This window comes from Oppia nitens, unplaced genomic scaffold (assembly GCF_028296485.1).
Source record: "Oppia nitens isolate AA-2021 unplaced genomic scaffold, nextdenovo-longstitch-racon4-pilon3 scaffold20_pilon_pilon_pilon, whole genome shotgun sequence".
Taxonomy (NCBI): domain Eukaryota; kingdom Metazoa; phylum Arthropoda; class Arachnida; order Sarcoptiformes; family Oppiidae; genus Oppia; species Oppia nitens.
Genome location: NW_026533200.1, coordinates 1273212 through 1292769, shown reverse-complemented (window position 1 = coordinate 1292769; position 19558 = coordinate 1273212). Strand labels below are relative to the sequence as shown.

The 19558-nt window shown below is 22.2% G+C and overlaps 4 protein-coding genes across 4 annotated transcripts; all 4 read left to right on the top strand.

Moving 5' to 3' along the window:
* The first annotated feature begins 1614 nt into the window (after positions 1-1614).
* On the top strand, positions 1615-3908 carry LOC128953151 (uncharacterized). Its single transcript, XM_054298625.1, has 3 exons — positions 1615-2100; positions 3189-3414; positions 3904-3908. The coding sequence occupies exons 1-3, from the start codon at positions 1615-1617 to the stop codon at positions 3906-3908; spliced, it is 717 nt and encodes a 238-aa protein (XP_054154600.1).
* A 316-nt stretch (positions 3909-4224) lies between these two features.
* LOC128953196 (uncharacterized) lies at positions 4225-5163 on the top strand. The gene is made up of 2 exons (XM_054298670.1): positions 4225-4629; positions 4760-5163. The coding sequence occupies exons 1-2, from the start codon at positions 4237-4239 to the stop codon at positions 5153-5155; spliced, it is 789 nt and encodes a 262-aa protein (XP_054154645.1). The 5' UTR covers positions 4225-4236; the 3' UTR covers positions 5156-5163.
* A 2267-nt stretch (positions 5164-7430) lies between these two features.
* LOC128953150 (uncharacterized) lies at positions 7431-10275 on the top strand. Its single transcript, XM_054298624.1, has 4 exons — positions 7431-7787; positions 7940-8271; positions 9632-9872; positions 10111-10275. Exons 1-4 carry the CDS (start codon positions 7431-7433, stop codon positions 10273-10275), a joined length of 1095 nt encoding a protein of 364 aa, XP_054154599.1.
* A 1830-nt stretch (positions 10276-12105) lies between these two features.
* On the top strand, positions 12106-13646 carry LOC128953149 (uncharacterized). The gene is made up of 3 exons (XM_054298623.1): positions 12106-12471; positions 12599-12924; positions 13628-13646. Exons 1-3 carry the CDS (start codon positions 12106-12108, stop codon positions 13644-13646), a joined length of 711 nt encoding a protein of 236 aa, XP_054154598.1.
* The last annotated feature ends 5912 nt before the right edge of the window (positions 13647-19558 follow it).

The window sequence follows — 19558 nt, the reverse complement described above, 5'->3', positions numbered from 1 at the left end:
ATAATCCATAATAATAATAGTAATTATTAATATAATAATAAAACTAGTAATTTATTGCCAATTAGTTGAATAATTTATTTGTATGAAAAAATAGTTTTTAAAAATAAATTATTTATTTTTATTTATTTAATAACACATTTTTTGAGATAATAATAATATTAATAAAATTATGTTTATATTGCTTCACACATATGCAAACACATAGATTTTGTTTGATAAGTAAATAAATAACTAATTTATAAATTATTTTAAAATAAAATATATTATGTATTCAAATAATAATTTGTTCACAAAATAAAAAAACTCATTGATATATAGGTTAACAACATCTCAAACACAATAAACTTTCTGAGAAAAATAATTTTTGATTTTTATTAAATAAACTTTTTATTTTAAAAAATTTAATTTTACATTAGTTTGTATTGAAACTGTTACACACATACAATATATATATATACAGTACTTATATCGATAGTGAAAATGTTTTATTAGTTTAGTTTAGTGAAAGTTAAGGTTAATTAAGCTTTTTTTACTGTACATACCTGTCCCTTATGCCCTATCCACTCAACATAAAGATTATAGTATAGTATAATGTAAACCAGTTTTGAACTCAAAATTTTTTATATACAAATTATTATTGTATAATATGTATTGAAAAATGTATGTCAATCGGCTATACCTATCAACAACAAAATACATATAAAATATAATTTTTAATATAAAACTTAAATTTTAAAAGTAAAAGTTTAGGGACAAGAGTTCAAACATCAAATTGTTTCATATATTGTATTTAAAATATAAATACAATTTTTATTTTTTTAAATAAAATAAAAATAAATGTATAAAATTTATAGAAAGTTAATTCAATCTAAGCAAATATTATAAAATAAAAAATAACTATTTTATTATTTTGAAAAAATATTATTTAGTATTTATAAAACTATTTTGTTTCTAAATAAAATATTTATAGAAATAATTAAAATAATTTTGCAATTTTAATTAATAAAAAATAATATAATAAATTACATAATTTTTTAAAAATAAATACTTTAATAATAAAGTATTAATATTTATTAATATATATCTATGGTAGTAATTATATATATATATTTGTAAATTTTAGATTAACAGTTGATATTAAAAATTAATTATATTTAATATGATTTATAAATTAAATTATTCAAACAAAAAAAATATACAAAAAAATCTTATATTTTTTTGGAAACTTTTCTAAAAATGTTATTATTTCTAAATTTTCCTAATTTTACTACCATTACTATTAATAATATCATTTATTTTATATATATTGTAATAATATTATTATTATCTTATCAATTATTATTATTAATAATGATAAATAATAATTTACAAATAGCTATATATACAGTATATATACGTTAGTACATACAGTATACAGTAATTTATATGAATTATACAGATATTTATTTATTAATTTAGATAAAAATTATATCCAATTAACAATAAGCTATTTTATTACATAATTTTTTTTATTATTATCAACTTTATAATAATAATAATAATTTTGATAACAAAATAAATATATATATTTATTTTGTTGCCAATATAATAATAATAATAATAATAAAAACAAACATGGATGATTTTACTACCAATGAATCAGAGCCAATACTAACTGGTATTAACTATCTATACGATCCAGATAATGATGATGACTATCCTCCCGATCCTACATCATCACCATCAACATCATGGGCACCTACACCTAGTAGACATACACCTACCCCATCATCATCAACAACAACAACTAGACGTACCGGGTATTCATCATCGCTAACCACTGTATCCGTACACAGAGGGGATGATATACTGGTAGAGGTACTGTCCATTGTTGATAACACAGTCGCCGATAGGCCGCCACCCTATGAACAGCCCCCAGCCTACAGGCCCGGTATGGATACCGAGGAAATGCCGTTTATGATCACCTGTCAAGTGTGCGGACATCAAATTGAATTGACTACCGATAATACCGGTGCTCTGTATCAGTGGTTGCCGACAATGATTGGCCAATCATTTACGGGTCAATATCTGGTCAAATGTGGTAATTGTCACGAAAAAAATGTATGTATTTTTTTTAAAAAAATAAACTATTTATTTGAGTATTGAATATGTTATTAATTAAAAATTAATATTTTTAGTACACTTTTTTTAATATACACAGTAATTGTAAATATATTTAATTACTAAAAACTCGTATGTTTTTCATAATTATTTTGATTTTTTTTAATTAAGTTTTTTAAAAAGAAAAAACGAAAAAATTATAATTATTATTATTATTATTAGCATTAAGTATCTGTAATAAGTATTTTTTTATTTAAAAAAAATAGTTTATATTATTAATTATTTTTAATAATTTAGTATAACTTCAATACATAACCAAATTTTAAAATAACTAAAAAAAACTGTAATAAGAAAATAATTTTCAAAAATTATAAGTTTATATTAATAATTATATTATTTATATAATGAGAAACATGTCTTCTCCTTAATCAATGACTATTTAACTAAATTTTTTTTATTAAAATTAATAATTAGTTAATAATTATTATTATTATTATTATTATTAGCATTAAATACTCAATGAAATATTTAATAAACTATTGCTAACTAAAAATATTATAATCATTAAAATACTAATAGTATAATATAATAATAAATTTTAATAATTTAAAAATAAACTAAAAAAGATTTTGAAAAATTATAAGTTTATATTAATAACTATATTATTTATATATTATGAAAAACACGTGTTTTCCGTAATCAATAACTATTTAACTATTTTTTTAAAAAAATAATTAATTATTAATTATTATTATTATTAGCATTAGCATTAGATACTCATTGAATTATTTAATAAACTATTGCTAACTAAAAATATTATGAACATTAAAATACTAATATTATAATATAATAATAAATATATATTAATAATTTATTTTAAAATTAAAAAATAAACTGTAATATGAAAATAATTTGCAAAATTAATAGTTTATATTAATAATTATATTAATAATATTAGTAGTAATTAATATTATCGTTAATCAATAACTATTTAACAATTTTTTTAAAATAATTAATTATTATTATTATTATTATTATCTATTTATTTATCTATCTCTCAATATTAATATATATATATATCCAAATAGCCTATCAAACCGGCACCGGTAGGCAAAAAATTTATACGCTGTTCCTGTAATAATCTACTGGTCTATCGTGAATCCCGACAACAATTATTGAGATGTTCACGCAAAACGTGTCGGCGCCGTATTGACCTATCCATTGGCCTGGATGATATTAATGATCTATATGATCAGGGTGATAATTTATCATTGACATCATCAATTTCATCTAGTACAACAATACGTACTAGGCGTAAAAATTATTGTATCATGGTCATGGCATGTTTTTGTATGCTATGCACTATTGGCGGTATTATTGCCGTATTTGTTATACTATTTAAATTTAAAAAATGATCCATGGTAATATATAAATTTTTTTTATAAAAAATAGTATTAATATATCAAATAATTTACACACATATTATTAGATTTAATTATAATTTTAATTATTAATTTTAAAAATATAGTAAATTAATTTTTATTTTATTTGATATTTAATTGTATAATTTTTTTTTACAAAAAAAATTATTTATAATATTATTTATTGTATTTTAATCAACTTTATAGAAAAATTATAGATAGCAACAATAACATTTTTTGTTGTTGTATATAATATTTAATATATAATTTTATTTAAAAGTATTTAATCTTATAAAAAATATAATATTATTATTATTTATGAAAACATATCATAGATTTTATGATATAACCAAAAAAAATCATAAAACCTTATGACAAATAGCATAATAAAATTAAACTAAAAAATCAACTAAAATATATATACATATATATTTAATATATATATATATATACTGTATCTATGAAATTGATATTAAATATTTAATAATAATAATAATAAAGATAATTAAATAATCAAAACAGAAAAATAATAAATAATTTTATTATTCATGAAATGCATAGTATTATTGTTTTTTTTGATGCAATTATTTTGTTAAATACTTTTTATATCATTTTAAGTTAAAACGTATATAAACTTTTAAAAAAAGTAACTATAAATACATATCATTTATAATATTTAAAAATTATTTTTGCAATAAATTTTTTCCTAACAAAAATGTCCAATATTAATGAACACCGGGAGCTAAATAATAATAATAATAATAATACTGACACACCAACTACTACTACTGGTAGTGGTGGGGGTAGTGATGTTCAACTAACTGAAGGCACAATTATAAGTATTAACCGTTTGATTATGGATTATGGATCACCAATGGACGCACCGCCACCTTATAGTCCCATAAATACTAATAATGTTGTTACTGGTGGTGGACAGGGAGCTAGTGGTGGTAGTGGCGGTGGTATTGGTGATGTTAAATGTCAAGTGTGTTTCAATTTGATATCTATGCCATCCATAAGCAGCCGCCGTCGCCGCGATTATGATGACTGCGACTATCAACCCGTCAATGACCGTACTGTTAGCTGTAACTACTGTAATGAGGAAACGGTATGTAATAATGTTTATTTTTTTTATTAATATTTACTATACTTAACTATTAGCTATATAAATTAATTTACATTTATCTATCCACACACACACACACACACACACCCCATCCAACCCTATATCTATATAGCCCATCAAAGCACCGCCCGTCGGAATGTGTTACTACCGGTGCCCACAGTGTCACTGTCTATTGAAACACTCGGCCCGTGCCCTACGTATACGATGCACCCGTACTACGTGTAAACAATGGCATACCCTTAACAACAATAGTGGTTATCAGCCAAAATCAGCAGCAGCAGCAGCACCTGTACCATCATCATCATCGACACCAACATCAAGCAACTACTATAGTACTAGACCTACCAGATCATCGGCCAGTGATCTAAATAGATGGTTGGCTGAACCATCATCATCATCATCATCGGAACCGGTATCTAAAACATGCACCACAAATAAAAAATTCATATTAATTATATTTATTATTATCTGCAAAATTTTAATAATTTGTTTTTGTTTTTTAACTTAATCATTGATGATGATGATGATGATGATGCTAATTTGATTTAATTATATAATATTTATGAATTTTTTTAAATTATTATTATTTTATACAAGCAATTAAACTATTTTAAAAAAATTAAGATTTTATTTTTATGATATAAATTATAATTAAATACTACTTTTATTGAAAATATATTTATTACTTATAATTCTATGTTTTTTATAAAAAAAATAATTACTATAATTTTTAAATAAATATTATTAATATTAATATTATATAATCAATTAATACTATTGGAAAAAAATTATTATAAACTTTAAAATACTTTTTTTAAAAATTAATTAATTATTTTTTGAACTTTAAAAAATGTAATAATTTTTGTTTGGTTGTAAAAAGTTTATATTATTAATAATTATTATTTTTTTATAAATAATTTATTAGAAATAATTAGTTGGCTTTTATTTATTACAATTTTATTATTTTGTTTTTTTTAAATTAAATATCAATTATTATTAGTGATGTACCGATTGCAAAATGCGCAATTGCATTGCTTGGAAATTGCGTGAAATTGCCGCAATTGCAAAAAGCTCGATTGCGAAAATCGCAATTGTAACATAAAAAAATTTATAATTTTTAAAAAATTTAAATGGCAAAGCAATATGAATAAAAACAAATTAATTATATAAAATTTAATTATTTTATCATAAAATGTTGACATCTAAAAACCATGTAAAAATAATAATAAATTAGTAAACTCTCTTAATCTATTGTAAACAAAATTTTTAACGTTGTCAAAGTTAATTTTTATACATTCCCTCATGCGCGCAATTTCAAGCAATTTCACGCAATTTTCCGCAATTGCGGCAATCGAAAATTGAATTGCGAAAAATTACCAACACTAATTATTATTATTATTATTATTATATTTTCAACTATACATTGTACTTAAACTGTTTATATATACAGTAGTAATTGTAAATCTATTACTATGTTATAATATTTAATGTAAATTTTAACAAAAAAAATTTTTTTTATCTAATTAAAAAAATTATTATTAATATTAATATCTAATAATAGCTAATATTACTTAAAAAAAATATTATTCAATTATTTAAAGTTTAATTAATTAGTTTTCAATACACTATTAATATAGTGTAATAATTGTTAAAATATTTATTACTTTTCAAATTTAATGATTTTTAAAAAAAATAAATTAATGTGATTTTTAATTTAAATTTTTTAAATAAATAATTAATATTAAATATTAAGCCAATAAAAAATATATTAAAACATTAAGATACTAATGTTTTAATAGGTTATAAATATTTAATTTAATTTAAAAAAAACATTAATTTGTTTGTTTTTATTTAAAAATAAAAACTATAATAATAAATTAAATTTAAAAAAAAGTACAAGTTTATATTAATAATTATTTTTATTAATTATTAGATAAAAAGACATTTAATATTTACATTTTTAACATTTTGTTAAAAATTTATTTTTATATTATTTATTTATTTATCATTTAGTCAAGATGATCTTGCTAACTATTATATTTATGATAATTGCATTTTTTTGTTATACAATTTATTTATTTTTTTTTAAAATAACTAATTGGTTAAGATTTAATGATTATAGTATTATTGCATATAACACACACACACACACACACACATACATACATACATACATACATACATACACACACACACACACACACACACACACACACACACACACACATATTAAAAAAAATATTTTATTTATTAATAATTAAATGTGTAATAAAATTTTATTCATTGTATTAATCTATTTATTCAATATTAAATTATAGATAGATTTTTTTTAAAAAAATAATTTTTTAATTAATTTACTAATATTTCATCAACAAAATATAATAATTAGTATTTTTGACATAATAATAATTAAATTAATGGGTAAAAAATATCATAGATTTTTATGATTAAACGTAAAAAAATCATAAAACTAGTGATAAATAGCATAATAAAATTTACCTAAAAAATTATAACTAAATTAAATTTATTGTATCCATAAATTTAATATTAAATAATAATAACAATAATTATAATGAAGATAATTAAATAATTATCACAAATAATAATAAAAATAATTTCAATATTCATGTAATGTACAGTATTGTAATTTTTTTGATGTAATTATTTTATTAAATAATTTATTTTTAATATTTTAAGTTAAACGCATATAAACTAAAGTAGCTATAAATACCTATCATTTATATTATTATTAATTTGTTTTCTGTGTGAAAATTATAAACAAAATGTCCAATATTAATGAGCACCGGGAGCTAAATAATATGGACACATCAACTACTACTACTACCACTACTACAACTAGTGGTAGTGATGTTCAGCTAACTGAAGGCACTATTATAACTATTAGCCGTTTGATTAGGGATTATGGATCACCAATGGACGCACCGCCACCTTATAGTCCCATAGATATTAATAATAGTGTGGTTATTGATGGTGGACAGGGAGCTAGTGGTGATGTTAAATGTCAAGTGTGTTTCAATTTGATATCCATACCATCCATAAGCAGCCGCGATTATGATGACTGCGACTATCAACCCGTTAATGATCGTACTGTTAGCTGTAGCTATTGTAATGAGGAAACGGTATGTAATAATTTGTGAATATTATATCATACTTAACTATATAAGCTATATAAAAATAATTTATACATCCATGCCCATATCCATCACACACCCCATCCCAACCTAAATATATATATATATATATATACGGTATATATATATACAATATATAGCCTATCAAAGCACCGCCACTTGGAATGTGTTACTACCGGTGCTCACAGTGTCACTGTCTATTGAAACACTCGGCCCATGCCTTAAGTATACGATGCACTCGTCCTACTTGTAATAAATGGCATACCCTTAACAACAATGGTGGTCATCAGCCAACATCAGCTGCAGCACCAGCACCTGTACCTTCATCGACAACAACAAGCAACTACTATCATAATATACCCAGATCATCGGCCAGGGAGCTAAATAGATGTTTGGCTGATCCTATTCAATCGGAAACGTTATCACCAATTAAATCTAGATCAATGTGCTCGACAATGGTCAAATTTTTATTGTTAATTATTTCATTGATTATTATGTTTGTATTTATCTTATATTCTATTAATCGATTTTAATAAAAAAAAAAAATTAATAAATATATATTTAAAAATATTTTTTTTATAAAATTTTAATTATTATTATTTTCATACAAACAGTACAATATAGTCAACAAGTTTGTTGTTGTTGTTGTTATTATTATTATTATTAATTGATTTTATTTAAAATTATTTTTTGTAATTTTTTATGTAATTTTTCAATTATTATTATTATTATTATCATTTAGTTAGTTAGTTATGTGATAAATTTTTTTTTTAATTTTTTGTTTTGTTTAATTCAATAATTATTTTAATTATATATTTATATTACTTTTATTACTATTATTTTTTAAAAAAATAATTTTAACTAAATTATTAGTTTTAAACAAAATTATTATTAATTTTTTAATAATAATAATAATAATAATAATTATAATTAAAACTAGATATAGGTATAAGCATTTTTTGTTTTTTTTTGAATATTATTTTATTACTTTATTTGATTTTGTTAGTGTTTTAGTATTTTATTTAAAAATATGTAAATAATTTTTTTAGGTCTCAAATAATATTTATTATATATTTTGTTGTTGTTGTTGTGATATTATATGATATATTTTTAAAATAAATTTTTATTACTTATAATTTTAAGTTATATCTTATTAAATAAGAATTTAATTAAACTAAAAAAATATGATAATAATATTTTATTTATTAATATTTAAAAGTTTAATAAAAATTTTATTTATTATATTAATCTATTTATTCAAAAGAAAATTTAAAAAATAATAAAATATTTGTTATAGTTTTTAAAAAATATATTTCATTAACAAAATATTAGTTAGTTATTTATGATAAAAATAATAATTAATTAATGGGTGAAAAATATCATAGATTTTATTATATAAGTTATATCATAAAACCTGTGACTAATAGTATAATAAAATTTTTAAAAAATCAACTAAATTATATTTATTGTAACTATATATTTGATATTTAATAATAATAATAATAATAATAATAAAGATAATAATTATCAAAATATTAATAATAATTTTATTATTCTTGTAATTTTTTGATGCAATTATTTTTAAAAAAATACTTTTTATATCATATTTTAAGTTAAACGTATATAAACTTTTAAAAATAGCTATAAATAATTATCATTTATATTAAATTTTTTTCTGTATAAATTATAAACAAAATGTCCAATATTAATGAGCACCTGGAGCTAAATAATATGGACACATCAACTACTACTACCACTACTACTACTACTACTACTACTACTACTAGTGGTAGTGATGTTCAACTAACTGAAGGGACAATTATTACTATTAGTCGTTTGATTAGGGATTATGGATCACCAATGGACGCACCGCCACCTTATAGTCCCATAGATACTAATAATAGTGTGGTTATTGATGGTGGACAGGGAGCTAGTGGTGGTGGTAGTGTTAAATGTCAGGTTTGCTTCAATTTGATATCCATACCATCCATAAGCAGCCGCAACGATGATGATGACGACTATCAACCCGTCAACGACCGTACTGTTAGCTGTAACTATTGTAATGAGGAAACGGTATGTAATGTGAATGTTTATTATTTGTGAATATTTACTATACTTAACTATAAGCTATATAAAAATAACTTATAATCTATACCCATCCACACACACACACCTATCCCACCCTAAATATATATATATCAATATACGGTATATATACATATATAGCCCGTCAAAGCACCGCCTGTCGGAATGTGTTACTACCGGTGCCCACAGTGTCACTGTCTATTGAAACACTCGGCCCATGCCTTAGGTGTACGATGCACTCGTCCTACTTGTAATAAATGGCATACCCTTAACAACAACAATAGTGGTCATCAACCAACAACAACAACATCATCAGCAGCACCTGTACCATCATCATCGACAACAAGCAACTACTATAGTAATATACCCAGATCATCGGCCAGGGAACTAAATAGATGGTTAGCTGATCCTCAATCGGCATCACCTAAATCATCATCAATATGCACCACAAGGGCAAAGGTCAAATTGATAACATTTATTTTATCATTGATTATTTCTACCATAATTTTAATAATTTATTTAAATCGATGATGCTAATAATAATAATAATAATAATAATAATAATAATAATAATATTTTTTTTAATATATAAAAGGGCCTTACATTAATCTCGGGCATGGGGTTTTTTGCTATAATTCTTAAACGGAGTGAGATACATTAATTTTGTAAAAAGTGTATTAAAATGTGATTTACGCGTGATACTATAAAATATTTAATTTTTAATTTTAATCACGTGATCATATTTATTCTGAGATGTTTGCAAACCACTATGTCAGAACCTTACCTATAAATGATAGAAAAAATTTTTATCAACAATATTGTAGAGCTTAAATTGGAAATTTATGGGAAGAAAATTTTTTTGAAATTAATCAAAAAATAATTTTTTTATGGTTTTTCAAACTTGTAGAAAAACACATTATATAAAATAGTCGAAAATAAAATGACGTTATTTATTAACAATAGACACTTAATAGATAAAGATTTTATTACTATTACTTATTATGAAAACAAAATTTTTTTATGTCAAATATTTTTTTAGATAATTAAATTATAATAAAAAACGCAATATAGTAATTCGATAATGTAATTTGTAATTAAGTTTGATTATCTAAAAAAATATTTAACATAAAAAAATTTTGTTTTCAAAATAAGTAATAGTATTAAAATCTTTATCTATTAAATGTCTATTGTCCATAAATAACGTCATTTTATTTTCGACTATTTTATATAATGTGTTTTTCTACAAGTTTGAAAAACCATAAAAAAATTATTTTTTGATTAATTTCAAAAAAAATTTCTTCCCATAAATTTCCAATTTAAGCTCTACAATATTGTTGATGAAATTTTTTTCTATCATTTATAGGTAAGGTTCTGACATAGTGGTTTGCAAACATCTCAGAATATATATGATCACGTGATTAAAATTAAAAATTAAATATTTTATAGTATCACGCGTAAATCACATTTTAATACACTTTTTACAAAATTAATGTATCTCACTCCGTTTAAGAATTATAGCAAAAACCCCATGCCCGAGATTAATGTAAGGCCCTTTTATATAAATATTTATAATTTAAAAATAATTATTATTAATATTAGTATTTCATATAATATAAAACAAGTTTTTTACCACAAAAAAAACATTAAAACCTATTAAAATTATTTTAGTTTTTATTCAAGTGTATTAACTATTCAATTAAATAAGATTCATATGTTATTTTTCAATATACTATTAGTTTACTGTACAGTAATTGTAAATATATTTTATTTATTATTATTAATCTATTGATTTAATAGCAAATTATAGACAGATTTTTATTAAAATAAAATATTTATTATAATTTTTTTTTAAAATACATTTTATCAATAAAATATAAAAAATTAGTATTTATGATATAACAAAAAAAAATCATAAAACTAGTGTGACAAATAATATAATAAAATTAAACTAAAAAATCAACTAAATTATATTTATTGTATGTATAAATTTGATATGAAATAATAATAACAATTATAATAAAGATAATTAAATAATTATCAAAAAAAATAATAATAATAATTACATTATTCATAAAATGCATAGTATTTTTAGTTTTGATGCAATTATTTTTAATATATACTTTTTATATCATATTTTAAGTTAAATAGTATATAAACTTAAAAAATAGCTATAAATATCTATTATTTATATTATATTATATTTTTTCTGTATAAATTATAAATGTCCAATATTAATGAGCACCGGGAGCTAAATAATATGGATACACCAACTACTACTACCACTACTACAACTAGTGGTAGTGATGTTCAACTAACTGAAGGCACTATTATTACTATTAGCCGTTTGATTAGGGATTATGGATCACCAATGGACGCACCGCCACCTTATAGTCCTATAGATACTAATAATAGTCTGGTTATTGATGGTGGACAGGGAGCTAGTGGTGGTGGCGGTGGTAGTGTTAAATGTCAAGTTTGCTTCAATTTGATATCCATACCATCCATAAGCAGCCGCGATGATGATGATGACGACTATCAACCCGTCAACGACCGTACTGTTAGATGTAACTATTGTAATGAGGAAACGGTATGCAATAATGTTTATTATTTGTGAATATTTACTATAATTAACTATATAAGCTATATAAAATAACTTACATCTACCGATCCACAAACACACCACATCCCATATATATATATATATTAATATATAGCCCATCAAAGCACCGCCCGTCGGAATGTGTTACTACCGGTGCCCGCAGTGTCACTGTCTATTGAAACACTCGGCCCGTGCCTTACGTTTACGATGCACTCGTCCTACTTGTAATAAATGGCATACCCTTAACAACAACAACAATAGTGGTCATCAGTCAACAACATCAGCTGCAGCACCTGTACCATCATCATCATCGACAACAACAACAACAAGCAATTACTATAGTACTATACCCAGATCATCGGCCAGGGAACTAAATAGATGGTTGGCTGATCCTCAATCGGCGTCACCTAAATCATCATCAATATGCACGACAAGGACCAAGTTCAAATTTTTGACGTTTATTTTATCATTGATTATTTCTACCATAGTTTTAATAATTTATCTTTATTGATGATAATAATAATAATAATAATAATAATTTTTAATATATATAAATATTTATAATTTAAAAATAATTATTATTAGTATTAGTATTTCATATAATATAAAACAAGTTTTTTTACAAAAAAAAACATTAAAACCTATTAAAATTATTTTAGTTTTTATTCAAGTGTATTAAGTATTCATATATAAACAATAATATATTCAACAACAAGTTTTTATTTGTGATTATTATTAATTGATTTAAAACTTATTTTATGTAAAATTTTTCTATTATTATTATTTAGTTAGTTTATTTGATAAATTATTTTTTTTTGTTTGTTTAATTCAATAATTTAAACAAATATATTTTATTTTATTTAAAAATATGTAAATTATTTATAATTTTAATTTAATCTTATTAAATAAGATTTTAATTAAACTAAAAAATTGATAATAATATTTTATTTATTAATATTTAAATGTTTAATAAAAATTTTATTTATTATATTAATCTATTGATTTAATAGCAAATTATAGACAGATTTTTTTTAAAAATAAAATATTTATTATAATTTTTTTTTAAATATATTTCATCAACAAAATATATAAAATTAGTATTTATGATATAACAAAAAAATCATAAAACTTTTGTGACAAATAGTATAATAAAATTAAACTAAAAATTAACTATATTATATTTATTTTATCTATAAATTTGATATAAAATAATGATAACAATTATAATAATAAAGATAATTAAATAATTATCAAATAATAATAATAATTTCCTTATTCATGTAATGATTAATGTATTGTACTTTTTTTAATGCAATTATTTTGTTAAATACTTTTTTTATATCATATTTTAAGTTAAAACGTATATAAACTTTAAAAAATAGCTATAAATACCTATAATTTATATTATGTTATATTTTTTTCTGTGTAAATTATAAACAAAATGTATATTATTAATGAGCACCGGGAGCTAAATAATATGGACACATCAACTACTACTGCTACTACTACTACAACTAGTGGTAGTGATGTTCAACTATCTGAAGATACAATTATTACTATTAGCCGTTTGATTAGGGATTATGGATCACCAATGGACGCACCGCCACCTTATAGTCCCATAGATACTAATACTAATAATGTGGTTATTGATGGTGAACAGGGAGCTAGTGGTGGTGGTAGTGTTAAATGTCAAGTTTGCTTCAATTTGATATCCATACCATCCATAAGCAGCCGCGATGATGATGATGACGACTATCAACCCGTCAATGACCGTACTGTTAGATGTAACTATTGTAATGAGGAAACGGTATGTAAATTATATTATTATTATTTTTTAAAAATAATAACTATATACTTAACTATATAACTATAATATTAATTATCCAACCCATCATCCCACATCATTCCATCACACCTATACTTAACTCAACCCATAACCCCCCCCCCGCCTTAAAAAATATAGCCCATCAAAGCACCGCCGGTCGGAATGTGTTACTACCGGTGCTCACACTGTCACTGTCTATTGAAACACTCTGTCCATGCCTTACGTGTACGATGCACTCGTCCTACTTGTAATAAATGGCATACCCTTAACAACAACAACACTAGTGGTCATCAGTCATCAACAACATTATCAGCAGCACCAGCACCTGTACCATCATCATCATCATCGACAACAACAAGCAACTACTATAGTACTATACCTACCAGATCATCGGCCAGGGAACTAAATAGATGGTTGGCTGATCCTCAATCGGCATCATCACCACCTAAATCGACATCACAGTGCTCCTCAAAAACAATAGTCAAATTGATATTGTTTATTATATCATTGATTATTTTGATAACATTTCTATTATTTTATTTTAATATTTATTACTAAATAAATATATATATATAATATATATATACTGTATATATAAATATTTTTATTATTATTTTTTTAAAATAATAATTATTATTATTATTTCATACAATCAGTCAAAAAGATTTTTGTTGTTGCTGATATTATTAATTGATTTAAAACTTATTTTTTTTGTAAAATTTTATTATTTTTAGAAATTATTTCTATTATTTTTATTATTATAGTAAATAATAATTATATTAGTACTATATTTAGTTATAGTTAATTAGTTAATGTGATAAATTAATATATTTATTGTTTAATTCAACAAATTATTTTAATTATATTTATATTACTATGATTTTTATATATTTTATATTTTAACTAAGTTATAAGTTTTATACAAAAATAATTATTAATTAATTTTTTATTAATAAATACTTTTAACATTATTAATACTATTGAAATTAAAGATTTCTGTATAAAATCATAATATTCATAAACAGTAAATATTTAATTAAATAATATATTGTATATTAATTAATTAAAATATTTAATTTATATTATAATTAAATTATTTTTTTAAAAAAACTTTAATATGAACATAATTTGCAATGTTATATGTTTATATTAAATTAAATATCAATAATTTATTTATTTATTTATTTATAGTTATTAGTTTGTATTATTAACTATCATATTTATAATAGTTTGTCAAAATTAAATGCTATTTATATTTTTTTAATATAATATTTTTTTAAAAGGCAATACAATATATTGAATATAATAACATTAAAGTAATAATAATAATAAAAAAATAAAAATATAAAATTTAATTATTATTGTTATTATTATTATACAATAGAAAATAAAAATGCAAATGTAAATACTATACTCTATATTATTTTTTGTTATTTACTTTTAAAAAAAAGTAAATTAATATCTTTAAAAAAATAATAATTTATAAATTATTTTTAGTATATTATTATACTTTTATTAATATTCTAGTTTACATTGAATGTAACAAATATTTAATTTAATAAATATAAAATAAATGAATAATAAATTATTATTATTATTATTATGAATATTTGTATAATTATTTTTTTTTGTAAATAAAATGTTTATTAATTAAAAATACAATTTATTTATACTATTATTTAAAAATAAATATAAATATTTCAAACAAATAAAAAAAATAGATTAATATATTTATAAAGTAAATACTTTTATAAATAATACTAAAAGTTTTATTAGACTTTTTTTAGACAAAAATTATTTTATTTTAAATGCAAACTCAACTGTAGTTAATAGATATACTGTATATTAATATATCATAATTTATATCCGATTTAATATTTAAAAAAAAAACATTTTAGATTTAATAATATTTTTTTTTTTTGGTTTCAAATAAGTTTTAATTTGTATTTTTATTAATAACAATGTCTAATGAGGAGCACCTGGAGCTAACTGATGTCCTAACTGACAATACTATTACTACTACTACTACTACTACTACTACTATTACAACAACAACAACAACAACAACTACTACTACTACTACTACTACTACTACTACTACTACTACTGCTAGCCATCAATTATTTTTACCCTATGGACCACTGGAGGCTCCGCCACCATATACTCCATCATCAGATAATTATAACAATAATCTAGTTAACAGTGGACAGGGAGGAGGAGGAGGAGGAGGACAGGTCAAATGTCAGGTTTGCTTCAATTTGATATCCATACCATCTATAAGCAGCCGCGATGATGATGATGATGACGACTATCAACCCGTCAATGACCGTACAGTTAGCTGTAACTATTGTAATGAGGAAACGGTATGTAATAATGTTTATTATTTGTGTGAATATAATCACTATACTTAACTATATAAGCTATATAAATTAATTTATATCTACCCATCCATGCACAAACACACCATCTAATCCTAAATATATATTATATATATATATATATATATATATAGCCCATCAAAGCACCGCCAGTTGGATGGTGTTACTACCGTTGCCCACAGTGTCACTGTCTATTGAAACACTTGGCCCGTGCCCTACGTGTACAATGTACCCGTCCTATGTGTAATAAATGGTATACCCTAAACAACAACAACAACAACTACAATAGTAGTCATCAGCCAATATCAACATCATCAGCACCTGGATCACTATCATCATCGACAATAACAACAACAAGGACAATTACTATACCCAGATCATCGGCCAATAGGTATCTAAATAGATGGTTGGCTGAACCGGTAGCACCATTACCATCATCATGGACAACAACTACAACAACAAGGACAATTACTATACCCAGATCATCGGCCAATAGGTATCTAAATAGATGGTTGGGTGGATCGGTAGCACCATTACCATCATCATCATCATCGACAACAACAACAACAAGGACAATTACTATACCCAGATCATCGGCCTATGGCGGCCTAAATAGATGGTTGACTGAACCGGTAGCACTACCACCACCATCACCATCTAAAACACGACTGTCCACAACAATTTTTAAATATCTTATATATATATTGTTAGTTGGCTCATGTATTATAGCTTTCATAGTACTAATAATTAAGGACACAGATTTTAGTAAGGCCCAATTTCCTAAATCCCAGGGTGTTAGCAGGGGGCGGGGACGGACGGGGAATATTGATTTAATGCGCGGTTGATGGGGTGCGGGGGGGGGGGGGGGGGTTGGCTAACAGGTTTTTATTATGGGGAACGTATTTTTATTTTTTTTGGTACACACACATACATTAAATGAAAATTATATACGATTAAAAAAATAAATAATATAAACTCTCAACCACCCCCCACCCCCATTTAATTTATTTAGGTTTCTATATATATATATATATATATATACTGATTTAAAACTGATGATGATAATGCTATTATTTTTCATATATACAGTATACAGTATATATAAATATTTATTAGCTAAATAACATTAGTATTATTATTATTATTATTATTATTATTTCAAACGCAAACAAATATCAAACATTAGATTTTTGTTTATTTTTGATTAAAAAAAATATAAATAAATAATTTTTTTTAATAACTACTCATATATAATATAAAATATTCAAATTATTTTTTTTAAAATTTGTTTATTTTAATAAAATTTAATTTTTATTTTTTAATTCAATAATATTAATAATTACTTATTATATTTAGTTAAATATATTTATAATATAAATAATTTCTAAGTTTCTATTGATATTTATTATATACATTATATATATACTGTATATTTTATTATATTTTATTTGATAATATTTCATATGATATACTAAAAACTATTTATCGTTTTTATTTATGATTTAAGTTTTTAAATACTATATAATGAATATACTTATAAAATATTAAAGTAATAAAAATATAAATGTATTTTATTATTATTATTATTATACTATATTATCTATATAATATAATTTAAATTATAAATATATTTATTTTATTATTTACTTAAAATGTTAAAAATTAAAAATCAAAAAAAAATTAATAGTTATAGTAATTAACTATTATTACTAATTAGTGAGCACCTGGAGTCAATATAAAAATTCAAATTAGATCTGAAAAAAAATTATTTATATTTTTTTTTGTATAATATAAATATTTATTGAAAAAAATTATTTATTTTAATATTTAATATTCTGTATTAATATTATAGTTTTTACTGTAGATGTAATAAATATTTATATTTTATAATACTGTATAATAAATAATTATGATTATTTTGTATAATTTAATTTGTTTTAATAAAATATTTATTATTTAAAATAATTTATTATTATATATTATTTATCAATTATTATTTCAACAAAAAAAAATAAGATATTATTATTATTAATATTAATATAATATAAATACTTTTATAATTTACCAAAAAAAAAATATTGATAATTTTTATCAAATATTTAAACAAATATAATAATAATAAATAAATTTTATTTTATTTTATTAGGGGTTGTAATATATAAATTTATTATTTTTTAAATACTAATGTAATCAATTTGGGGTATATAATAAATATTTTTTTTTTAAATCCTTATTTAATATTTATAATTATAATAATTTTATAATATTTTTTGGTTTTTTTAAAAAAAATAATTAATTTTTATAACAATACTATGTCTATGGTTAACAACAATGAGCACCTGGATCTAAATAATTTTGATGATAATGATGATCCTGGTGTCCTAACTGACACTACTATTACTAATCAAATATTTTTAGCTTACGGACCACTGGAGGCTCCGCCACCCTATAGTCCATCAGATAATTATAATACTACTATTAATAATAATAATAATAATGTAGATAACAGTGGACAGGGAGTAGTAGTAGGAGGACAGGTCAAATGTCAGGTGTGTTTCAATTTGATATCCATAAGCCACCACCAAAACAACAACAACAACAAAACAGTTAGCTGTATGTACTGTATGGAGGAAACGGTATGTAGACCCTCCGCCCCCCCCCCCAAAAAAAACAATAATTTATTGTATATAATTGTTTTATACTATACTATATAATTTTTTTTGTACATCAACACAAAAAAATTAAAGCCCATTAAATCACCGCCCAGTGGACAGTATTACTACCGGTGCCCCCGCAATGTCATTGTCTACTACTAACACCGGTGGCTAACTCCCGACCGGTTAGACGATGTACCCGACAATCGTGTACTCAG

Excerpts from the sequence above, each read along its gene's own strand:
- LOC128953151 (XM_054298625.1), top strand. The coding sequence starts at position 1,615 with ATGGATGATTTTACTACCAATGAATCAGAGCCAATACTAACTGGTATT. Across the intron at positions 2,101-3,188 it reads GTAATTGTCACGAAAAAAAT|CCTATCAAACCGGCACCGGT; the intron begins GTATGTATTTTT and ends ATATCCAAATAG.
- LOC128953196 (XM_054298670.1), top strand. The coding sequence starts at position 4,237 with ATGTCCAATATTAATGAACACCGGGAGCTAAATAATAATAATAATAAT. Across the intron at positions 4,630-4,759 it reads ACTACTGTAATGAGGAAACG|CCCATCAAAGCACCGCCCGT; the intron begins GTATGTAATAAT and ends ATATCTATATAG.
- LOC128953150 (XM_054298624.1), top strand. The coding sequence starts at position 7,431 with ATGTCCAATATTAATGAGCACCGGGAGCTAAATAATATGGACACATCA. Across the intron at positions 7,788-7,939 it reads GCTATTGTAATGAGGAAACG|CCTATCAAAGCACCGCCACT; the intron begins GTATGTAATAAT and ends TACAATATATAG. Across the intron at positions 8,272-9,631 it reads ACAATGGTCAAATTTTTATT|TCGTTTGATTAGGGATTATG; the intron begins GTTAATTATTTC and ends TATTACTATTAG.
- LOC128953149 (XM_054298623.1), top strand. The coding sequence starts at position 12,106 with ATGTCCAATATTAATGAGCACCGGGAGCTAAATAATATGGATACACCA. Across the intron at positions 12,472-12,598 it reads ACTATTGTAATGAGGAAACG|CCCATCAAAGCACCGCCCGT; the intron begins GTATGCAATAAT and ends ATTAATATATAG.